Source organism: Sciurus vulgaris (assembly GCF_902686455.1).
Source record: "Sciurus vulgaris genome assembly, chromosome: 19".
In the NCBI taxonomy this organism is placed as follows: domain Eukaryota; kingdom Metazoa; phylum Chordata; class Mammalia; order Rodentia; family Sciuridae; genus Sciurus; species Sciurus vulgaris.
The window spans coordinates 8,161,547-8,182,831 of NC_136480.1; the positions used below are offsets into that span (position 1 = coordinate 8,161,547).

The 21,285-nt window shown below is 48.1% G+C and overlaps 1 protein-coding gene across 2 annotated transcripts in view; it reads right to left on the reverse strand.

Moving 5' to 3' along the window:
* The window catches only part of SLC6A11 (solute carrier family 6 member 11), a 126,761-nt gene that overhangs the window by 85,099 nt on the left and 20,377 nt on the right, over nt 1-21,285 (reverse strand). For both annotated transcript variants that reach the window (XM_079122170.1, XM_079122169.1), the window contains exon 5: nt 10,397-10,529. In XM_079122170.1, the coding sequence (XP_078978296.1) occupies nt 10,397-10,529 (133 nt within the window). The remainder of the gene's footprint in view (nt 1-10,396; nt 10,530-21,285) is intronic.

Here is a 21,285-nt window from a genome sequence, read left to right on the forward strand (position 1 = left end):
CCACCAGTCAGGGGGAAGACTGCAGAGCATGATTGAGACTGATCAGGTGGGGTAGAACCTCTGCCTGTGCAGGAGGGTCTCAGCCTGCCCTTCCTGCAGCCGGCCCTTTGGGGTTCAGCCCTGTCTATCCCCACCCCTATACCTCCAGTTCTTCCTGCACCTCTTCTATAGTCATGCATCACTTAACAACGGAGACATGTTCTGAGAAATGTGTCCCTCTGTGGTTCTGTTGAGGAATGTCACAGAGAACAGTTTCATAAACCTACACGGTCCAGGTCACTCATTCCACGTGGCCTCTACATGCAATCGAGAGATGTGGTGGACACGAGACACATGAGGCTAAGGATCATGTAATGCAGTAGACTGTTTCCAGTCAACTGGCTTTTTTAATGAGAAGGAGGAGTGTGCTCTAAAATAACCCTAAAGAGCATGGCACAGGAAATATGCAACCCAGGAACGTGGTCACTTATTATCAAGTACGCATTGTAAACGATTGTGTATATCGTATTTGGCACAACCAGCAGTGCACTGGGTATGTTTACACCAGCATCCCCTTGAACACGTGAGTTATATGTTGTGCTGTGACATTATGATGGCGATGACGTCACCGGGGGTAGGCATTTTCCAGCCTTGTTATTAATCTCATGGGACCATCGTTGTCTATGTGGTCCTCTGTGGACTAAAGCATCCTTACACAGTGCAGGCTTATCTCCTGCTGGTTCTCTTCTCCAGCTGGACGCTGGCCCACCCAGGTGGTGATGGGAATGGGGAGGCAGGGAGACCTGGCAGGTGCTCTGGAGGAAGACGGTAGCTTCCATCCAGCCCACCTGCACTGGGCAAGGGAGAGGAGAAGCTGGCCAACAGCAGGTGCCTCTGTGATATGCCAGCTGTGACTTAAGTATCTAGTCCACTATCTGCCAAGGTTTTGGCGCCCCTTACCACCAACTCAAATGCCCCTGTGGACCTTTGCTTATGAGTGCTCCTGCCACCTGTCAGAACCAGCCCACAAGACACCCCTGCCCAGAGCCTTTTAGACAGGCTGACCCACAGTGTCTTAAAGTTCTGTCGCATGTTCTGAATGCCCAACATGGGCTTGTCCTCTTGCTAGGGACAACTCCCTACTGGTTTTAACACTGACGGAGCTAACCCTGACATCAGGGAAAACGGGAGGTAAATTAGCCAAAGAGGTAAAATGACATGCACAGGCAGAGCCAGAAAAGCGCAGGGTGGCCTCCACAAAAGCACGTGGCTGGCAAGAGGATGGGCAGGACCCCTGACTCCCTGCACCTGCCCATCCTGCTCCCCTTTACTGTGTCTTCATTGTCTCTCTCACGGCGCTCATATTCAGTAGGTGCAAAATAAATTCCTCACTCGTTCCTGGCTTCGTTTTCCCAACGGCCCTGGGTTTTGTCTTGCACTGAAAGCAGAGCTTTTTTGATGATTCTGCGCCTGCCACGTGGGAAGGTGACTTTCTGTATCCCTGGGAGACCCGTGCACACAGGGCCCGGCCACACAGCGCCAGGTGCCTGGGAGGTGCCCAGTAAGGGTTAACAGTGCCCACCTCTTGCCAGGCCCCGCTCAGGAGCCCTGAAGCTTTCTCCAGAGCTGGCCAGCCCCACAGAACACCCCCCCCTCCAGCAATCACTCGGACTTTGGGGGGCCTTTGTGTTTTAATAAAGACAGTATTACTGAGTCGCAAAGCTTCCCTCCTTTCCAAGTCTCCTCGCTGCCAGGGTTCCTGCTAAAGGTGAAGCCCCGTCATTCAAGGCCAGAGAAAGGGCTGAATCGAGATGCTGAACTCTTTTTTGACTTAATGTCACCATCTACCACTCTCCCCGAAGCGCAGTTGTGTGAGAAGCACTCCCAGTGCTGCACAAAGGACCCCTCGGCAGCGACTTCGGGTGTCCTCGAGTTCTGGGGGCCCCGGGGGCAGGGGATCTCCCCGAGCTGGCTGCCTGGGTGCTCTGCATGCATCTCATGAACGCTCTAGTTTCCTCTCTGAATGCAGACATCAGCCCCAGCCGCTGGGAGAGAGCCCTGCCACCAAGGCCGCTCTCCTACTTGCTTCAGGCAGCAACAAAGGCCACTTGAGGGCCGAGGGACAGCGCTGCCCAGTTCCTTTCCTGGGCCTGTTCTCTGCTCTTTCACACATCTCTCCCTTTTCTTCCCTCTGCCCCCTTTACTCTTGCTTTATGCCTCATTGAACCCATTAGACACTTTATAGGGTGCTCCTGAAGAATAAATTGTCTGTGTGGGGCTCCCGATGGTTTTCCCTGGTGGGGGAAGGAGGAGCCTCCCGCAGCCCCTCCAGGCTGGGCCTTCACCTGGCAGCTCCAGGGTGTGCAAACTGCTGCCAACTTCCCATCAGCCCAGGGCCCACCTGGCACCATCCTGGCCCTGACAGATTCTGACTTCATCCCCCCATGGGCTGAAAGCACAAGCCCAGTGAGCCTCTGTCTCTTCATCTGTGCAATGGGTAGAATCGCGGTGCCTTCCTTAAGGTGTGTTATGAGGACTGAATGAGTTAAGGCCTCAGAACACATCCCTGGAGGAAGAAGGCATCCCTTCCAGCCTTTGCTTTAATATTACCACTATCCAGACGGCATGGTCTGTTTGAGAGTCCTTATGTCACCTCCCGTTCTTCCACTTGTTGGTGAATGAGGGAAAGCAATGGAAAAAAAAAATCAATTCAAGGCTATTTGCAGCTGTTTCTGGGTGAGTGTGTCTGTCTGTGTGTGGGTTTTTTTTTTTTTTTTTTTTTTTTCCTTCCTCCTGCCTTGGTGTCCTAGAGCTTTAAAAAGAATAAAAACAGAGTCCTAAAGCAGTGAAAAGGCATGATTCTTCTTAAAATCCCAGCTAATCCTGCAGCTTCCTTTAAAGGGGCAACAGGAGGAGGCGGGGAAGGATCAGAATTGTTTTTGCAGGGCCCTCCCCTCCCAACCACTGCTCCTGGAGACCAGGAAACGAGGGGGAAAAATCCATAAATCATCCACCAAGAGGAGGACAGGAGGAGGACCAGGCAGGAGGGAGAGAAGGGAACAAGAGCCAGTTGGGGAGGCAGCATAGGGGCAGCATGAGGGGACACTGTGACCACCTGGTGGGTGGGGACAGCTGTCTACAGAGGGCAGAACGTCCAAGCCAGACACTCTCATTCAAAAGGTGAAGGTCTCAGAACCCTACACAGCATCAGGCCCTATAGGAAGAGGACACCCACCTGAAAGAGGGCTCGGATCTGACCGCCTCTCCTTTCTGTGGCCACCAATTCCCTGATCATCGGTTAACAGACATGTCTGTGGCCCCTGCCTGTCCCCCACCAATCCATCCACACCAAGCAGGTGTGGAACGAGGTTGGAAGGAAGAAAACCAAATCATGCTTCCCGCCTGCTTAAAAACATTCAGTGGCTCTCCGCATCACTCAGGAAGAAATCCTCCCCACTTCCCCATGGCCCACGAGGCCTGACGGCTGCCCACTTCTCTGCTCATCTCATGCCACCCTCTCTCTCCATCACTGATTTCAGCCCTGGCTTTATTTTGCCTCTTTATTTTGCCAGGAACTCTCCACTTGAGAACCTCAAGGTGCTCCTTAGCTAGCCATTCTGTCCTGTCCTGCGTGGTGTGCAGAGGCTCTGTCCTCTTTGGGAAGGTCCCACCCTCATACTTCTCTTCCACTGCCCACTCCCTCCCTCCTGTGGCATTATCTGCAGCTTATTTTCCATTTCTGACCCCCAAGACCATAAGCTCCATGGTCGGGCTCACTCACCACTGAAAAGGACCCCCAGTCTAGTACCTGGAACATAGTAGGTGCATGATAAACACTGATGGAATGAGCGACAGAATGAATGTGTGCATGAGCAGCATCCCTAGCAAACTTGAGCATTTGGATACAGAAGATGAAACACTTGGGGCTAAAAGGCTGTGATTTTAAGGCTCCTTCTGAAAAGCTCTCCCCTGCAAACCATCAGTGTCACTTCTGGGTATTCAAGCAGCCATACTTTGGATGACAGCAACTTGCATATGCATTTCTTGTGAAGTGGGAAAGTTTACATAAATTAGTTCATGAGACTGGACTATACTATTGGTACACAGATGACTTCTGTCAAGGACCAGATCCTGAATACAGGTTGAATATCCAAACTTTATCAAAAAAGGCTGGGGACCAGCCAGGTGCAGGGATGCATGCCTGTAATCCCGGCAACTTTGGAGGCTGAGGTAGGAGGATCACAAGTTTGAGGCCAGCCTTAGTAACTTAGCAAGATTCCTGTTTCAAAATTTAAAAAAAAATTTTTGAAAAGACTGGGGATGTTGCTCATTGGTACAGTGCCCCTGGGTTCAATTTCCAGTTACTGCCCCCCACCCACCCAAAAAAAGGAAAAATATTCTTGTGATCGGAAATGCTTTGGATTTTGGATTTTTTTGGTTGATTTTTGGAATATTTGCATATATAAACTGAGATATTGTAGGGATAGGGCCCAAGTCTAAACATGAAATTCATTTGTTTCAAATACCTATGTTTTTAATAATTTTGTACACAAAACAAAGTTTCACAATGTAAAACATTCCACCCGTATTGTCATCTTGGTGCTCAAAAAGCTTTGAATTTGGAGCATTTCGGACTTCAGATTTTTCAATCAGTGATATTGAATCTATATGTTAGGTTTTGTGGGTCACCCAGTCTCTTTTGCAACTGTTCACCTCTGCCATTTTAGCAACACAAAAGCAGCCAAAGACAACATGTGAGCAAATGGATGTGGCCATGTTCCAATAAAACTTTACTTATAAACATAGGCAGTTGGCCCTCAAGCCATAGACAGTCAATCATAAGATTATATCAAGGACTAACAAAGTCACAAGAGGATACATAGTAATACAAAGTTTTTTCAGTCTTTTGTTGTTTGTTTGTTTCTTTCATTTTTTTCTTTTTTTTTTTTCTTTGTTTTTTTTTTGAACTGGGGACTGAATCTAAGGATGTTCTACTACTTAAATCACATTCCCAGCCCTTTTATTTTTTTTTATTTTGAGACAGGATCTCACTTAACCTAAGTTGCTTAGGGCCTTTCAGTCTTCAACAGAAGTATATAGAGTTACTAGGAGAGTAACACAAAATTGTAACACTGTTGCATATACTTTAGTATGATAAAATAAAGTGAAAAGAGGCACCCCTCAAATTAATATGAAATTATTATTTTGTAGGATATAAAGCACTTCAAGTGTATCATCTGCAACCCAGCAAGATGCTTCCACAAAAGGGACAGTTCTGAGATCCGTCTTTCCTCTAGAGGTACTGGGGAGCTATTGAATGCTCAATGTTTGCTGAATGTGTGGGTGGCTGTCCAAAACGACGTAGTAGCTTCTGGTTTCTGAGACCAGGAAGAGAAGCTGGTGGCAGCAGTGGGCAAGACAAAACTGGGTGATCAATAAAGCAAGAATATGTGGGACAACCACAAAGATGTCTCCACAATCTGGTCACTTGGTTTCAATTATCCTGAGTGAAAGTGGAAGCTGACAAGTCCCAACTTGAAGTTTACTTCTGAAGCAAGCTAGCATTTCAGCATCCTGTTTCCTCAGGACTTAATATATGATTGAGAAAGTTTTTCTTTTTTTAAGTCCATAGGGAATTTCTAGAACTTCCAATAGAGTCTAGAGAGCAGAAAAATAGCTACATAGGACTAAAACTACAGCTATTTTACTGGGGAAGGGCAAGAAACAGAACCTTCTACGTGTTCAGAACTACGAACAATGTGTTTGCCTTGAATCTGCACATTTGTTCCTTGCTGGAGGTACAGAACAGAGGAAGATCTGACTTAGGGAAGGTGGTCACACCCAGGTTTGAATCCTACCTATGCCCCCGTACAAGCAGGTAGCTTCAGGGAAACCTCACAACCTTCTCTGAGCCTCTACTTCCCATAAAACAGGGCTTCCACTTAATGAGACCCAGATGCCTTCCAGCTCTCAATATGCAATGTGGCAATATTCCGTAGATAATTCTCAGCCATTAGAATTCCCATTCTTACGATCTGTTTGGCTCAGCTGTTATATTTTTTTAAAGGTAGCACTATCTGCATTAGGACTGCTTACCTGTGTCCTGACCTAGAGGGCTGTAGGCTTTGTGGGGACCAGACCATCTACTGCCTTCACCATGGTATCCCCAACCTCTTCCACAGAGCTCAACACACAGATGGGACTCAGGCATTCTACCTGTTTACAAAGCAACAGGTGCAGAGCAGGCATCTTGCTATACACTTAAGCTGGGACCTACTGACTATTTCTCTGGCTCCAAGGAGGTTCTGGATCTAAGACTATGGATTGCTCTTCTGACTCTGGGGCAATCTGGAATGCTAGTCTCTGTGATGTCAATTGTCCTTGAGAGAGACACTGATACCAGCAAAGCCTCTGTGGTCCATGCATTGATGACCCTGTTGGAGAGTACTGCTGTTCACCTGTGGTGTTCTAACTATCTCACCTGCTTATGTGTGACCTGGTCCCAAATCTGTCAGCAGAAAGCCCAGTTTTATGACATCCACCTTGTGAACACAGGAAGTGCTGGCTACATTGGGCTGAAGTTGGAAGTAGAGTTTTCACCTTGGAGATAAGAGGGCACTAGGAACCAATGCTTGGATTTCATCCCAGTCTTCTGCTTCCTACCAGAGGGTCCTTGAGCAAGTTACTTAATCCCGTCAATGAACATTTATTACAAACAGAAATTTCTGCTAAGGTCTGACTGCAGGAAGCAGGCTTGAACCTCACGGGAGCAGATGAAGAGGAAATGGCAACTCAGTTATCACCTGGACAGTACTGGGGAAATGGAGTCCTTCCTTTAGAGTTCCCTGAGAGTGGCTCTGCTCATGGTCCCATGGCTAGGGTCCACAGGCCACCTCTGTCCACTCTGGAAGTCTCAGATCAACCAGTGTTTTATTTTTAGCTGTTTGTGTACAGAACCCAAAAAAACCTTTGGCCACTGGGCTCATCTCCAAGGTGAAGCAAGTAATAAACAGGAACAAACAGGCCACATTGTCCTCTCAAGAGTCCACTTGATGATTTAGGAACTCCTGGATCCCCTCAAGATATGACCCAGGGGACCTCATCATTTATAAAGTACTAGGAACCTGGGGTACCGGGCTACCATTCCTGGCCTGACACTATGTGACCTTGGACAAGTCCATTCCCCTCTGTGACCCTCAGTTTGTTCATGCATAAAATAAGGGAAGTGGTGGGCCAGATGGTTTCCAAGGAGTCTCACAGCTCTGGCAAACCATATCTTGTCATGGATGCTAGTGCTCACCTTGGGCACGGTTCATGCAGCATCTATGGAACCCAGCTTTGAAGAAAATCCTTGGCTCATTGGATTTCAGCATTTCCCTTAAAAGCACCATTTAGATACTGCAATAAATAATCATAGAACTCTTATTAAATGCTAAGCTATCTCATTAATCACCTCTTCCTAACCAGCACACAAGAAAATCATTATTATCCCTGCATTGCATAGGACAGTATAACAATGATGTATTCAGAATATGGGCTATGCACTCACCAATGCTTGGATTCATCCCAGTATTCTGCTTCCTACTAGAGGGTCCTTGGGCAAGTTACTTAATCCAGCCAAGCCTCAGTTTCCTCATCTATAAAATGTGGATGCTAATAGCTCCTGCCTCACTTGGTTGTTTCCAAGGCCTGAGTGGAACGGGTATGTGAAACAGGATAAAGTGCTCGATAAATAGTTAGCTATTTACTGCAGATCACTGTCGCTATTGCTACCATTACCACTTCTACCAGAGATGAGAGAAAGGAAGCTTGGGAAGATGTGTGTAGGGTGATCACTCAAAACACCACAAGGTTCCCATGTCAATCAAGAGCCCAAAAGAGGCAAGGGTCAAGTATCTCTGTGGTCAGCGCTGAGGTACAGAGTTGCCATATCACTATTTCCAGGCTGCTTAATGGTTCCTAGCCTCTGGTTCTCCGCCTATAGAACATGGCAATGACCTCCGCCACTGGGGTGATGTGAGGTACTAATGTAGAGGAAAAACTCCCCAGCAGAATGCCAAGCCTGTAGAAGACAGGATGAACGGTTACTTCCTCACAGTCCCCGTAAGCCTCTTTGAGATTTCCAAGACCACAGCCTGTCTGCCCTTCTTGGAAACCAGTTCTCGCACTGGAATTCTTCAAGGCTCCATTACCCAGCCAGTGCCCTATGGCCCCACCAAGGAACCCACCAAGGAACTGAGCCTCCTACTGAGGGGGCTGGATGGAAACACGTTTTGCTTTGACCCAAGAGACTGACGCCACATGCGGGTACAGCCATATACCAAAACTTTCTTCAGGAAGCCCTCCTCCTAACCACACTGAGTCACCTTCTGGCAAGGCCCCGCAGGCCTCCCCATCAAATCCCAAGAGGTGGTGGCTGCCATGGTAAAAGTACCTCCTCCCTTCTCTTCATGGCCACAAGGCATGTCCATGTGTTACCTAGGTGGGATGCCAGCTGTGCTGTACTCAATTTGGGATACCCAGTGAATAATGCCAGGTGTGTGGTAGATACTCAGAAACTACTTCTCTTGAATGAGTACGGTTTATCTTTATAAAACAAAAAATTTAAAAGCCCCCATTTATTCCGCATCAACTATGAGTCACACACACTGCTAAGCACTCAATGGCACATCCTCCCAGCTGACTCTCACTCGGCAAGCTCTCTTGCCAACCTCATTTCATGGAAGGGGAAATGGAGACTTGGAGAAGTGAACTCATGCGCCCAAGGTCATGGCAAGTGAGTGACAGACCTGGGGTTTGAATGCTGATTCCAGACCCTGCTTCTTAACCCCTCCACTCCGTCCCCTCTTCTTTGGCCAGAAGAGGTGGCGAAGAGGGGAATGAAGAACAGCATGGATGCAGACTGACGGAAAATGCAATGATCTCATGTTTGGAAAAAGAGAAGAGCCCTTTTGCCTTTATGATACAAGCTAGAGAAAGCAAGAATGAGCAGAACCACCATGGCTGAAGGGACATGCCTGTTCCCGTTCTACTTTCTGCAGTCACCCATTTGACTAGGTTTAGTACATCCTCCTTCTTGACATGCAGCTGTGTTCTCCTAACCTCCCCCTGTAGGTCAGTCTACCTCTCACATTCTAGCAGTTTCCTCTTCATCCTTCCCACCCCATAGGAACAGAAAACCCGTCTTTTGCATAAAGGCCCCAAGTGGTTAAGCTCCTCTTTCCTTGAAGGCTTTATCTCTAGCCCCTGCCCCAGTCAAACACTTAGGACACGGCTTAGGAGAAACATCCTATCACAACCAAAAATGACATGGTCAGGGTGACGCAGGCACACAGAATACTTCATCTGCCTCTTTATTAGGACGCAAGAAAGAGGAAACTAACAGCACCGGCACTTAGTCACAGCATCAGGGGCGACAAGGAATGGCAGGGACTGTGGTCATCCAGAACATTCTCAGAGGAGGAGGCTACTGCTCACTCACTCACATGCTGCTGTGGGTAAGCAAAGTCTGGTGTAGCCAAATCTTACTATCCAAAGGACAAGAGAATCAGATTTCTTTTTTTTTTTTCCCATGTGAAATCTCCTAATTTCTAAATGTTGGCATTTAATTCTCTCTGCCCCACCCCCTCTTTTTTCTAAGTAAAATACATAACTGAGCAGGATTCAGTCAGGAACTTCACATTTATAACCTCTGTATTGATCCTTGTAGCACACGGTACACTCACTGACCAAAGGTTTCTGTGCTCCCCTACAATTCCTGGCTTCCCTTACAGTTAGGTAAGGCAGTGCTCCAGGTTCTGGCCAGAGGCCAGTCAGCTGAAGAGCCACGTGCAACTTCCAGGCCAAGGTGATTATGAGCCAGTCACCTTCTTCCACTTCTCTGCCCCAACCAGGTGGCAATCCTGGAGGCCACCTGTAGCATGTGGCACAGCGAGGCTGCAGGATGGAAGCCATTGCTCTTCCCTCCACAGATGATAGGTGAGTGAGAAAGACAATCTGAGTTCTGGGGACCTGTCAGTGGCGATGGCCAGCACCCCCTGCCCTAGCGCATGCCTGGAGCCATGTCTTGATGATAAAAGAATCAATCCTAGCAGTTTAGCATGTCCCAGTTTTCGACCCACTTTAACTCCACCTTACCTTACATGGCTCTTGGCTCACAAAGATCAGACGTTTCACAGATGAGCAAACAGAAGCTCTGAAGGTAAGAGAGAACAACCCTGAGGTGTGCAGCAGATACACGGTGGAGCTAACTCTGGGCTCCTGAGTGGACTTCCAGTCTAGTGCTCTTCCTGCCACCCAACTGGAAAAGTTGGTCTTTACAATCAGAACTCTGTGGCATGGTCCCAGACATCTGTGAGCTTGCACAAGGGCAATTCACATCTCCTGCCCGTGGACGCTCAAAGATGAGACCCCTTACCTTTCCTGTTGACTTAGTCCCCTTCCAGATACAGAAGTAGCAGATGGTCCAGGCTGCCAGGAGACACAAGGCCAGTTCCCAGCGGAGGTTCCCAATGTGCTCAATCCCATCGGAGATGGCCAGGACCCGGCGCCTGCAGAGGGACAGGTAGAGAGTCATGGGGCTGAAGGGGGCCCACTGCAGCCACATGCAGCAAAGTCAAGGCCTGCAGAGAAGGGACACACCCAACCCTGCCATTTGCCAAGCATCTTCTCTAAGCCAAACCCTGGGCTGGGCATGGGTGTCTCAAAGGAACAAGAACGAGCACCTTGCCTCTGTGTATCCACTCTCCTGGGGGCAAAATTGTGGCACAGACATAATATACAGGGGCTTAGGGAAAACTAGAGGCACCTACCTATCTTGGGGGTGCCTAGGAGACCATATTATCATCCATAAAATTCCATATTCCTAGGGGAGACTATCTATCCCCATCCTGACAAACTTAAGGGTAGCCACAGGACTTGCTTTGGCCATTGCTTGGCAAATGATGGAACAAGAGTCACTTCAGAGATAAGCTTCCAGAGCCAGGTGGCATAGTTCTCCAGCATCCCTTGCTATTGTTATTGAAACAAGTGTCAAGACAGAGCCTTGAGAAGCCTGAGTCCCTGAAGGACTCCCTGAGCTCTCACACCATCCCAAGTCACAGACCAAGTGGGCAAGAATTAAACTCTGTTGTTTTAAGCTGTGTAGATTTCTGGGCAATTATTACTGCAGCAAAAACCAACCCATCCTGACTGCCTCAGGGAGTTTGGAAATGCTCCTGGTAGAAGTGATATGTGAACCCCACGTTGAAAGATGAGTGGAACTGAGCCAAGAGAAAGAGGGAATGGAGATTGTTTCAGGTCAAGGAAACGGACTGAGCTCAACTTGGAAGAAGGGGCCGGGCGTGCTTTGTGAAGAGTGAGTTGGGTGTTCGGGGGAGCCTTTAATATCACACCAAGGGGTAAGTGTATCCAGAGGGCCCAGGTCATAGGACAGTGGGGACCCTGGGTGTGCTGAGCAAATGCCTCCAGCCACAGACTTTCCCTTGGAACCCATCAATTCTTCAGAGTCAACTCCCAGAGCCCTGGCTCCCAGAGCCCATGCCTGGGGTTTGTGTTTCTTTAAAGTCAAACTCGCCACGCTCCATATTGTGCAGAACGATGGCACCAACAACAACCCCCTCCCCAAACTTGCTCCACGAACCCCATTCTGGCTGCCAAACCACCCCCCACCAGTCTGTGCCAGTCACCTCAGTGCTCTGAGAACGTCCTCTGAGAAAGGAGCTCCCATCCCACCAAGCATGAAAGCAGCCCTCAGTGTCTGTCGCCCTGGGAATCCGCTCGGGGCCTGATTCTGCATTAATTACTCAATGACACCAATTAGCACTGGTCGGCAGGCTCCCTCCAGCCCCAACCCCCACAGGCGAAATCAGGCAGGCCCCCAGACAAAATCAGACCGTGTGCAGACTCAGAGTTACTCGAAAGGAAACCAGCTTTTGGACCCATACCCGGAGAAGTGGAGCAGCTGCTTTGATACAGCTTTACTGAGCACCTACTATGTGCCAGGCATGATATTAGAGGTTGAGAATTAAAGGTAAGCATGAGGTGACTCCTACGCTCTACTAGGATAAGTTAGACAGAAAAGAAGCTCAAGTTATTACTTCTTCCAAGAAGGAAGCTGCTCTGTTATGATAATGACCTTTACTTGATTTGCTTCTTTGGTCTTAGCAGTCTCTCCACTTCAATTTGTTTAAAAATTTTAGGTATTATTATAGAAGAGGATTTTAAGAGAATCTATATTATAACAGAAGCATATCCCAGTGCATGGTCCCTGGAATGCTTGCCAGAGATACATTCTTGAACCCCACTCCAGACCCATGGAACCCCAATCTTTGCAGAATGACTTCCTGTGAGCTACAGACTGAGTTTCTTAAGCACAGTGAGGTTTGAGCACCACAGAGGTAGATTTCCTGGTCATAATGGAATGAGCTACAAATGCCATCCAATTAGTGTTTTGTTTGTTTTTTAAAAAAATACTTTTTAGTTGTTGATGGACCCTTTTTTTTTTCTAATTTTACTTTTATGTGGTACTGAGAATCAAGCCCAGTGCCTCATACATGCTAGGCAAGTGCTCTAGCACTGAACTACCACCTTAGCCCCCAAGTATTTTTTTGTTTGTTTTTGTTTTTTGTGGTGCTGGGGATCGAACACAGGGACTTGTGCTTGCAATGCAAGCACTCTACCAACTGAACTATCTCCCCAGCCTGCCCCCAAGTAGTTTTTAAGATCTATTTTTTTCCTAGAAGGGAATTTTGGAAGGAAACGTCTACTTCCTTCTTCTCCTGGCTCAGCTGCACTCATTTTCAAAGTGTGGCTCAATTATCACTTCCTCCAGGACCCTCTGAAATAGTCAGAATAGGTTGGGTTATGTTGCAGAAACAAGAGCCCCCAAAGATTTCAATAGTATAAAAGAACAAAGTTTATTTCTTGCTCACACTATATAGATTCTTTGAGTAATTACTGCAGGGATAGAATTCTCCCCAGAAATAGTCACTTCCAAAATTCTTCAGGGAATTTGAGGGTGCTCACTGACTCTCTCCTCCCCAGATTAGGAGCCTCACAGATGACATATATGTACTGCCTTACATATTGTCACCCAAAGCACTCCCAACGACAGCCCAGCAGGTGGTGAATGAGAAGGGATAACCCAGGGTTATCCCTGGGTTGCTTCAGACGGTAATAACCTGTGTGCCCTGACTCTTCCACTCCAGACTCAGAACTTGTCACTTACTAGGAGGGGTGCATGCACACATATCCATGCATTCTTTCATATATAAAAATACATATATATGTAACTTAATTTCATTATTTTTTATGTGGTGCTGAGGATTGGACCCAGTGCCTCCTATGTACTAGGTGAGTGCTCTACCACTGAACCACAACCCCAGACCCCATCCATGCAGATATGCTTGTCTTCTGAACCGGGGACCTGAAAATGAAAACTGCATAGGGATGGAGTGAGAAAGAACGGGCAGAGCTGCCAGGAGTGAGCTGGCTTCGGTCCCCCGTCTTCCACATTCTGGATGCTACCAACTTCTGAGTCCCGCAGTCTGCTCTGGTGCCCTCACGTATAACTGAACGATCTCATTCCTGGAATGGGAAGCAGAGTACTAAAAGCCGTGGAAGATGAATTTACTGGTGACGATTTTCACCCAGAATGGACCTTCTTTGGATTTCAGAGAACGAGGGGGCTCAGCAGCCAGTTCTCTGCCTGCCGGGTTGCGGAGTTGTTTTGAAACCCACAAGGGCAGCCTTTGAGAGCGTGGGGGCTGGGACACTCATCTCTGAGACTTGGGGGAAAGCGCTGCTCTTCCTGGGAAAAAAGTTTTCTTAATGACCCTCCCTGATGAAGCGCTGGGACAGAAGAGAGGTCTGAATAAGGGAGAATTCACTGCCAACATGCTGGCCAACAAGGACCTAGGAACGGACCTCCCAACAGCACTCAGGGAACAGGAAATGCTGATGATGAGCTGAGGTTCTCCAGGGGCATTCATGTATGCAAATAATATTTATTGTACCTCTATCATATGCCAGGCACTAGGGCAGATTCTTTAGTTTTTTTATGTGGTGCTGAGGATTGAACCCAGGGTCTCATGCATGCTAGGTGAGCACTCTACCACGGAGCCACAACGCCAGCCCCTGGAGCGGATTCTTCATGAAGCGACGTTTTCAGGCCATAGGAACATATTTCTGGAGATTTCCACCCAGAGGCTGAAATCTCAGAGCTTAGAGGTATAGCATCCAGGCCCTTGGCACATGCAGAGACAGGCTGGGCTCAAATCCCAGTTCTGCTTCTTGCCAGTTTCTCTACCTGAGGTGAGTAACATCATCTGTCTGGGGCTTAGCTTCTTCACCTGTAAAATGGGAATAAGGATGCCTACTTTCAATGGCTCTCCAAGCATGCATGAATCTAACCCTTCCATGATCCCTGAGATAGTTCAAAAGTCATCACCACCTTGAGGATGGGACAGTGAGGTGCTAAGGAACTCACCCAGAGTCACATCATGAGCAAGCAACAGGGCTTGGACTATAGTCCAGGGATCCTGGCTGCAGAGCCCACACTTTTTGCCTTAGGGCTAGCTCCTGGGTTCCTCTTAACCCGGAAATGCCCACTGTCTGTCTTCTTCTTTATAAACTAAAGCTACAGACCATGCACACCCCAAAGCTAGCTTAAATGTCTCTGTGCACCAGATAAAAAGGAGTATATAACACCAACCATTTATGCAGGTATTAATTTATTCAAGTAATTCTTATGAAAGTACCATCAAGTACACCTGTTACTGTACCAAGCCCAGAGGTCCTTAAGAGCTCATGACCTAATAGGAAAGGCAGAGAAGAAAGCAGTCAGAGCAGAGCATGGAGAGGTGAGGGTGATGAAGCCCCAAGACATGGCAGGGGACCCTCCTGGGCAGTATCAGGGTGTGGGAGGGTAGGAATGGGGTCCTTAAAGGTAGGAGGAAAGTTAGCAAAGAAGGTGGGGACAGTTGGGGCTCATGCCAAAGGCAAAAGCTGGTAGGCTGCAGAGAAAGCTCAGCAAGGCCAAGGAAGGTCATGGTGGACCTGGTCAGTGCAGCCATGTCAGGATGACAAGAGGGGCGAGGGTGAGGTGAAGGGTGGGCCTTGCTGAGGGGCTGGGGCTGCATTCTGAGGATGGCAAAAGCCCACAAGGGTCTAAATGGGGATGAGAATCCACCAGATGTACGTTTCAGGAAACCCTCTTTGGCTATAGCAGGAAGAATGGACAGGAAGGGTGGAACAGGGCAGGGTGACCAGTGCAGAGGATTTTGCTTTCAGGCAATAAATGGGGAGGGTCTGGATCCAGGTAGGGGAAAGGTACTAGAGAGGGATGAATGGATTTTAATGCAGCAGAGACTGAAAGCAACTGCCTGGCATGGTGGGTCGTGGGGGAAAAAAGAGCGCTGGGCTGACACCAGGTTCATGCCACATGGACACCTGGACAGAGAGCAGGTCATCGGCTGAGCAGGGTGAAGTAGAAGGAGATAAGTGGCCAATCATTGAGACAAGATGACTCTGAGGTGCAGGTGGGTGAGTGGGCACCACGAGGTCCATGCACTACCCAGAGGCTACTGGGTCTCTGGATGCAAAGCTTTGAAGAGAGAGGCAGCGAGGAGAGTCACACTGGAGGATACCTCAGAGAGTCGGGGAGAGGGAAGAAACAGGCCTGCACCTGAATCCTCAGGACTGCAACATTCGAGGGTAGCAGAGAGAGGAATTGGGGAGCGCTTGAAGGAGGCAAGGAGTGAGTGTGCAGAAAGCCAGGGGAGTGACCACATGAGGCGAGCCACCAGAGGCAAAGGGAGACGGAGTTTCCTGGGGGCAAGCAGCTCAGTGCTAAATGCTTTGGTGCAGCCTGGTGTGACAGGGGGAGAAGGGCCTGGTGAGGGGAACTGCGGGGGGAGCAGATGGGAAGACAGACCCTAAGTGAGGTGGCTCCTTTAGGAAGTTTAGCTCTGAAGGGTAGCTACAGGGGCCATGGGGTTCATGACCTCTCTTACCTAAGTTTGTTTTCAGGTTGTAGTGACGGAGATGGTGCACAGGGAGGGAGACATTTCACATACAGAGGGGAATGAGGAGGAGAGGAGGAAAGCATGTACAGGCTTTGAGACGGTGGCAGGAAAAGATTCCACAAGTGGAGGTGTTAGATGAGCCAGGCTCAGAGATGTTCTTTCCACAGGACTGGGAGGGAGGGAAGGAGTCGGGAAAACCAAGAGGTGAACTTAAAAGCAAACCGTACGCTTCCACATGAAGAGATGGGAAGGAGCTGGCAGTGGAGGGGACTGTGGCGGGTGCTAGGGGAGAGGTTCCCTTCTCCCTTCGCTCGGCCAGTAGCTGCTGCTAGGGAACCGTCGTAGTGGTCTCTGCCTCTGCAGGGCACTGGTTCCAGGAGCCCTGCAGATACCACGTCCACGAAAACTTGAGACCCTTATACAGAAGGGCACAGTATTTGCTTGCGTATAACCTGTGCACATCCTCCTGTGCACTTTAAGTTATTTCTAAATCGCTGCCACGGCCCAAGACAACGCAAGTGCTATGTAAATAGTTAATGTGCAGTATCGTTTAGGAAATAATGACAAGGAAAAAGAAAAAGGTCTAACGGATTTTTAAAAAATATTTTCAATCCATGCTTGGTTGAATCCTGGGGTTCAGAACCCATGGGTACAGAGGGTTGACTATTGACCCCTTTTATATATTGCAAAACTGCAGCCCAGGGAGGTGAAACCAATTGCCCAGCTTGCCCGTGCCAGAATTTGGAACCTCATTCTTTTTTGATGCTGACACACCTGCTTCCCTCTTCGTGCCTCACATACCCAGAGGGGATGGCTCAGGGAAGAGGCCTCCCAGAGCAGCCAGGGCTGGTGTGACCAGAGACAACCCAGCTGGAGAAGAGCGCAGCCCCTCCCTCCAGCGGGGAGCCTGGGAGAGGCCTTGCGGGAACAGCTCCCAGCCCGGCCTGGGGAGGCCTCATCTTCATGGGCTGCACGGAGCCCACAAACAGATCACCTTTCTTTAACCTGCCATGGAGGAAAGTGCTGCCAGGGACGTAGAGACTGCCCTAAAAGCTGGCGCGGAGGGGCGAAGCTATAAATAGCTTAGCTTGGTCTCCCAAAGCAACCAATACACCAACAAAAAAGGCCCATCACCAAAACAAGTGTGCCTTTCCTGCCCCTGGGGGCGGGGAGCCGCCTCGGGATTCTGCTCACACTTTTCAGTGCAGAGGGAAGTGCAGTTCCCTGACTTCTTCCCGTGCATGGGGACACCCCTATAATATCTACAGCAGAGGGCCCTAAACCAAGCTGGGGATGCATATGGGGTGAGGCCACTTCTGGGCATGAATTTTAGAACTTGGTACATTCATTTTGTGGACATTTACTGGGTGCCACCTATATGCTGAGTACCCCTAAGGACCAAAGCCACAGGGATGAGTGAGCAGTCGGCTCTGCCCTTGGGGAGATTACTATCCAGAGGTAGCAAGACTACAAGGGCAGTGACAGCTGGCATTTCCCACCTGCCTACTAGGGCCTACCGTGCCAAGTTCAGAAGGTCACCTCACCTTTTGAGGGGAGGGTAACTCTTCTTCCTATTTTCACAGATGAGAAAACTGTGGCTTAGGGAGGTGACATGTCCAGGAAGGCAGAGGCAGAACAGGGAGCCATATGTGTTGAACTTCAGAGACAAGAGTTCAGAACTTCCACTTTATCTTGGGGGAGATGAACCAGAATCGTATCTTTGTGAGTAGAGTCAGGACTCCTGGGAGCCGAGGAGCAGACCTGAGAATCTAAATTGGCCTGAGGAGTCTGACGCTACCTCTTCAATTTTCTTATATCCTTGCAGAAACCTGGGTGCAGTGATGCATCCAGGGACTTGGGAGGCTGAGGCAGGAGGATGGTAAGTTTGAGGCCAGACTCAGAAACTAAGTGAGACCCTAAGCAACATAGTGAGACCCTCAAAATAAAAAATAAACAGGGATGGAGATGTAGCTCAGTGGTAAAGTGCCCCTGGGTTCAATCTCCAGTACTAAAAAAAGAAAGAAACTTGCTGGTCCGTTGGCAGGGAATGTCCTTCCTGGTTCTCCCCAGCTATCAAAATTCTATCCATTCCACAAGCAGCTCACCGAGTGCTTCCTTGGTCCCCAGCCATAATGTTAGGTCCACCTACATGTGAAGTGGACTCTTCCCTGTGTACCAGGCACTCCTGGACCAGAGTTCAGCAAACTTTTTCTGTAAAGGGCCAGACAGTAAATACTTGAGGCTTTGCAGGCCATCCAGGCCCTATCCAACTATTCAGCTCAATCCCTGCAGAGTGAAAGCAGCCACTGGCAATTTGTAAATGAAAGGGTGTGGCTCTCTTCCAATAAAACTTTATTTACAGAAACACAGCAGTGGATGGGAATTGGCAGATAATTTGCTGACCCCCGTCCTAGGCTAATGATTCCCAAAGAACACCGATCCTCCCAGACGTCCTGGCTTCTCAGATCATACTGGGACCTCATTTGAGAAAACACTGCACACTCCAGAATTCCTTAGGGATTCTCAATGCTTATTAGAATGTTAAAGACTCTCGGAGAAGTCCACGTCTATATAGCTTTGTCTAACCCGATGTTCCCCAAATTTATTTAGAAGTGCTCTTCACTGGAACTCAAATTAAAACTATGATGAGATTGCCACGTCACACCCACTGGGATGGCTACAATACAAAATAGGGACAATATGACCGTGGCGGAGGGGGGGATGTGGAGAAATGGAACCCTGTTCTATTACTGGTAGAAATGTAAAACCGTTTAGCCACTTTGGGAAACAGTTTGGTACTTTCATAAAAAGTTAAACGCAAAACCCAGCGATTCCACTCCTGGATATATACCCAAGGAAGCAGAAAACACACATTGGACAAAAGCTTATAAATTACAACATTATTCCTAATAGCCCGACGTGGGGGGGGGCACCCAAATGTCCATCAACTGATGAATGGATAAACCACGTATGATATATCCATGCAACGAAATTATATTTATCTACAAAAAGGAACAAAGTACAGGTTGAGCATCCCTCATCTCAAATCCAAAATGCTCCAAAATCTAAAACTTTTTGTGTCGACCTAATACCACAAGTAGAAAATTCCATAGCTGACTTCAAGGGACAGGTCACAATAAAAACCACAGACACACTGAAAGTATTGTCTAAAATTACCTACGCATTATGCGTACAAGGTGTCTACAAAACAAATTAATTTGGTGCTTAGACTTGGGACTTACCCTCAAGATATCACATTAGGCATGTGCAAATATTACATCATCTGCAACCTGAAACACTTCTTGTACCAAGCATTGCAGATAAGGGACAACCTGCTCTGATCCATGCATACCATAGGTTTCATGGATAAACATTTTAAGCTTTATGATAGAAGCCAATCATGAAAGACCACAAGTTCTAGGATTCTGTGTATATATAGTATCTAGACTAAGCAAATCCACAGAGACATAAAGTGGATGAGTAGCTGCTGGGAAGCAGGAATGGAGATGAACTGCAAATGGGTGCAAGAGGTCCTATTCAAGTGAAGCCAGTCCTGGGATGGCATCACCTTGGTAAATTTACTCAGAGTGACTGAACTGTCTGCTTAACAGGTGTATCCTTTATGGCATTCCTCAATAAGCCCATTAAAAACTTGTTGGGAAAGATGAACCCTCCCAGCATGTTTCTGCTTTTCCAAAGCAATTACAGTAGCCTGCCACTCCCTGCCCCATTATTCAAGCCTTCAGTTACCTATGGTCAACCATAGTCAGAAAATATAAGATGGAAAGTTTCAGAAATAAACAATTCATAAGTTTCCAATTGTAAAAGATTCTGAATAGAGTGATGAACTCTTGAACTGGCCTGCTTTCTCCTCTCTGGGACCTGAATCATCCTTTTGACAGTGTGTCCACAGTGTATATGCTACCTGCCTGTCAGTCACCTAATGGTTGTCTCAGTTATCAACTCTACTATCCCAGTATCTTGGAACTTGCATTGCACTAGCCCTTATTTTACTTGGTAATGGCCACAAAGTACATAAGCAGTGATGCTGGCAATTTTATGACCGTATATTGTAATTTTTCTGTTTTGTTTTTATAGTTGTTAATCTTGTCCTGCGACTGATTTATAAATTAAACCTTAGGATAAATATGTATGTATAGGAAAAAAATATTACAGGGTTTGGTACTATCCACAGTTTCAGGTATCTACTGGGGGGTCTCAGAATGTATCCCCCAAGGATAAGGGGGAACGGTTGTACTTACTGGCATGCAGAACACACACTTTGGGATAAAGCACTGGATGCTTTTGTGCCTGCACCCCAGCCTCCCCAACCCAAGTTTATTGCCTGTCCTGCTCCTCCCTTGCTATAGGGAGAGACCCAGGGAAACAGGAGGGAGGGAGAAAAGGAAAGTCTTGAAGTGGGGACTATTCTGAGCAACAGAAACACAGAGGAAAGCCACCCAAACTTGTACCTCCTTGGAAGAAGTGGATAGAGGTACTGGAAGTCAGGGGACAGAGTACAGCAGGGGAAGGCTGAGAAACAGAAGCAGGGCTGCTGCAACTTCTGGAAACCCAGCACAGGTTATAGCAGCCCATTCCCACACAAGAAAGGTAGATCCCATACAGCAGAAAGGGCCTCACCCCTCTCAGGCCTGGGATTGCAGGGTCTTGATTCCTACACTTAAACCTCCTCCTTGACAGGACTTAGGTCGCCCAAAGGTGACCCCTCAGACCCTGGTCCCCAGGTACAGCAGCTCTGCATTAATGAGCAACTGAGAGTTCAGACAAAGGCATTAGACCTTTGCCCCACTCGGTCCCTCTGAGGTCTCTGTGTGGAGGCTGGCTGAGGGCCATGATTGGTCACAGCTGGATGGCATTCAGGAGAAGCACTGGAGGTAGGAGTGGGGTCTGCTGAAGGTCCCCTCTGTTCTGTTCTTCAAGTGTCACCTGTAACCACCTCAGCTCTAAAATAAAAGTGAATGTGGGGTGAGGGGTGCACAGACTGAGAGGAACTCATGAGGCCTAGGGATGGATGCACATCGTCCTCCACTCCCTAAATGCTGACCTTGAAGCATTAGACGGATGCTCCTGGATTGATGATCAGATCCCATCAGATAAATTCATGAAGTTGATCATACCCTAAACTGAATACACCTAAATTCCAGGGCATTGTGGCTAAGCGACACGGTATACTGTAGAGGGTCACTTGCTTCTCCCTGTGATCATGAGGCTGGCTGGGAGCTGGGCTGGCTGCTTTGCCCAACACTGAGAAGGAATGTGA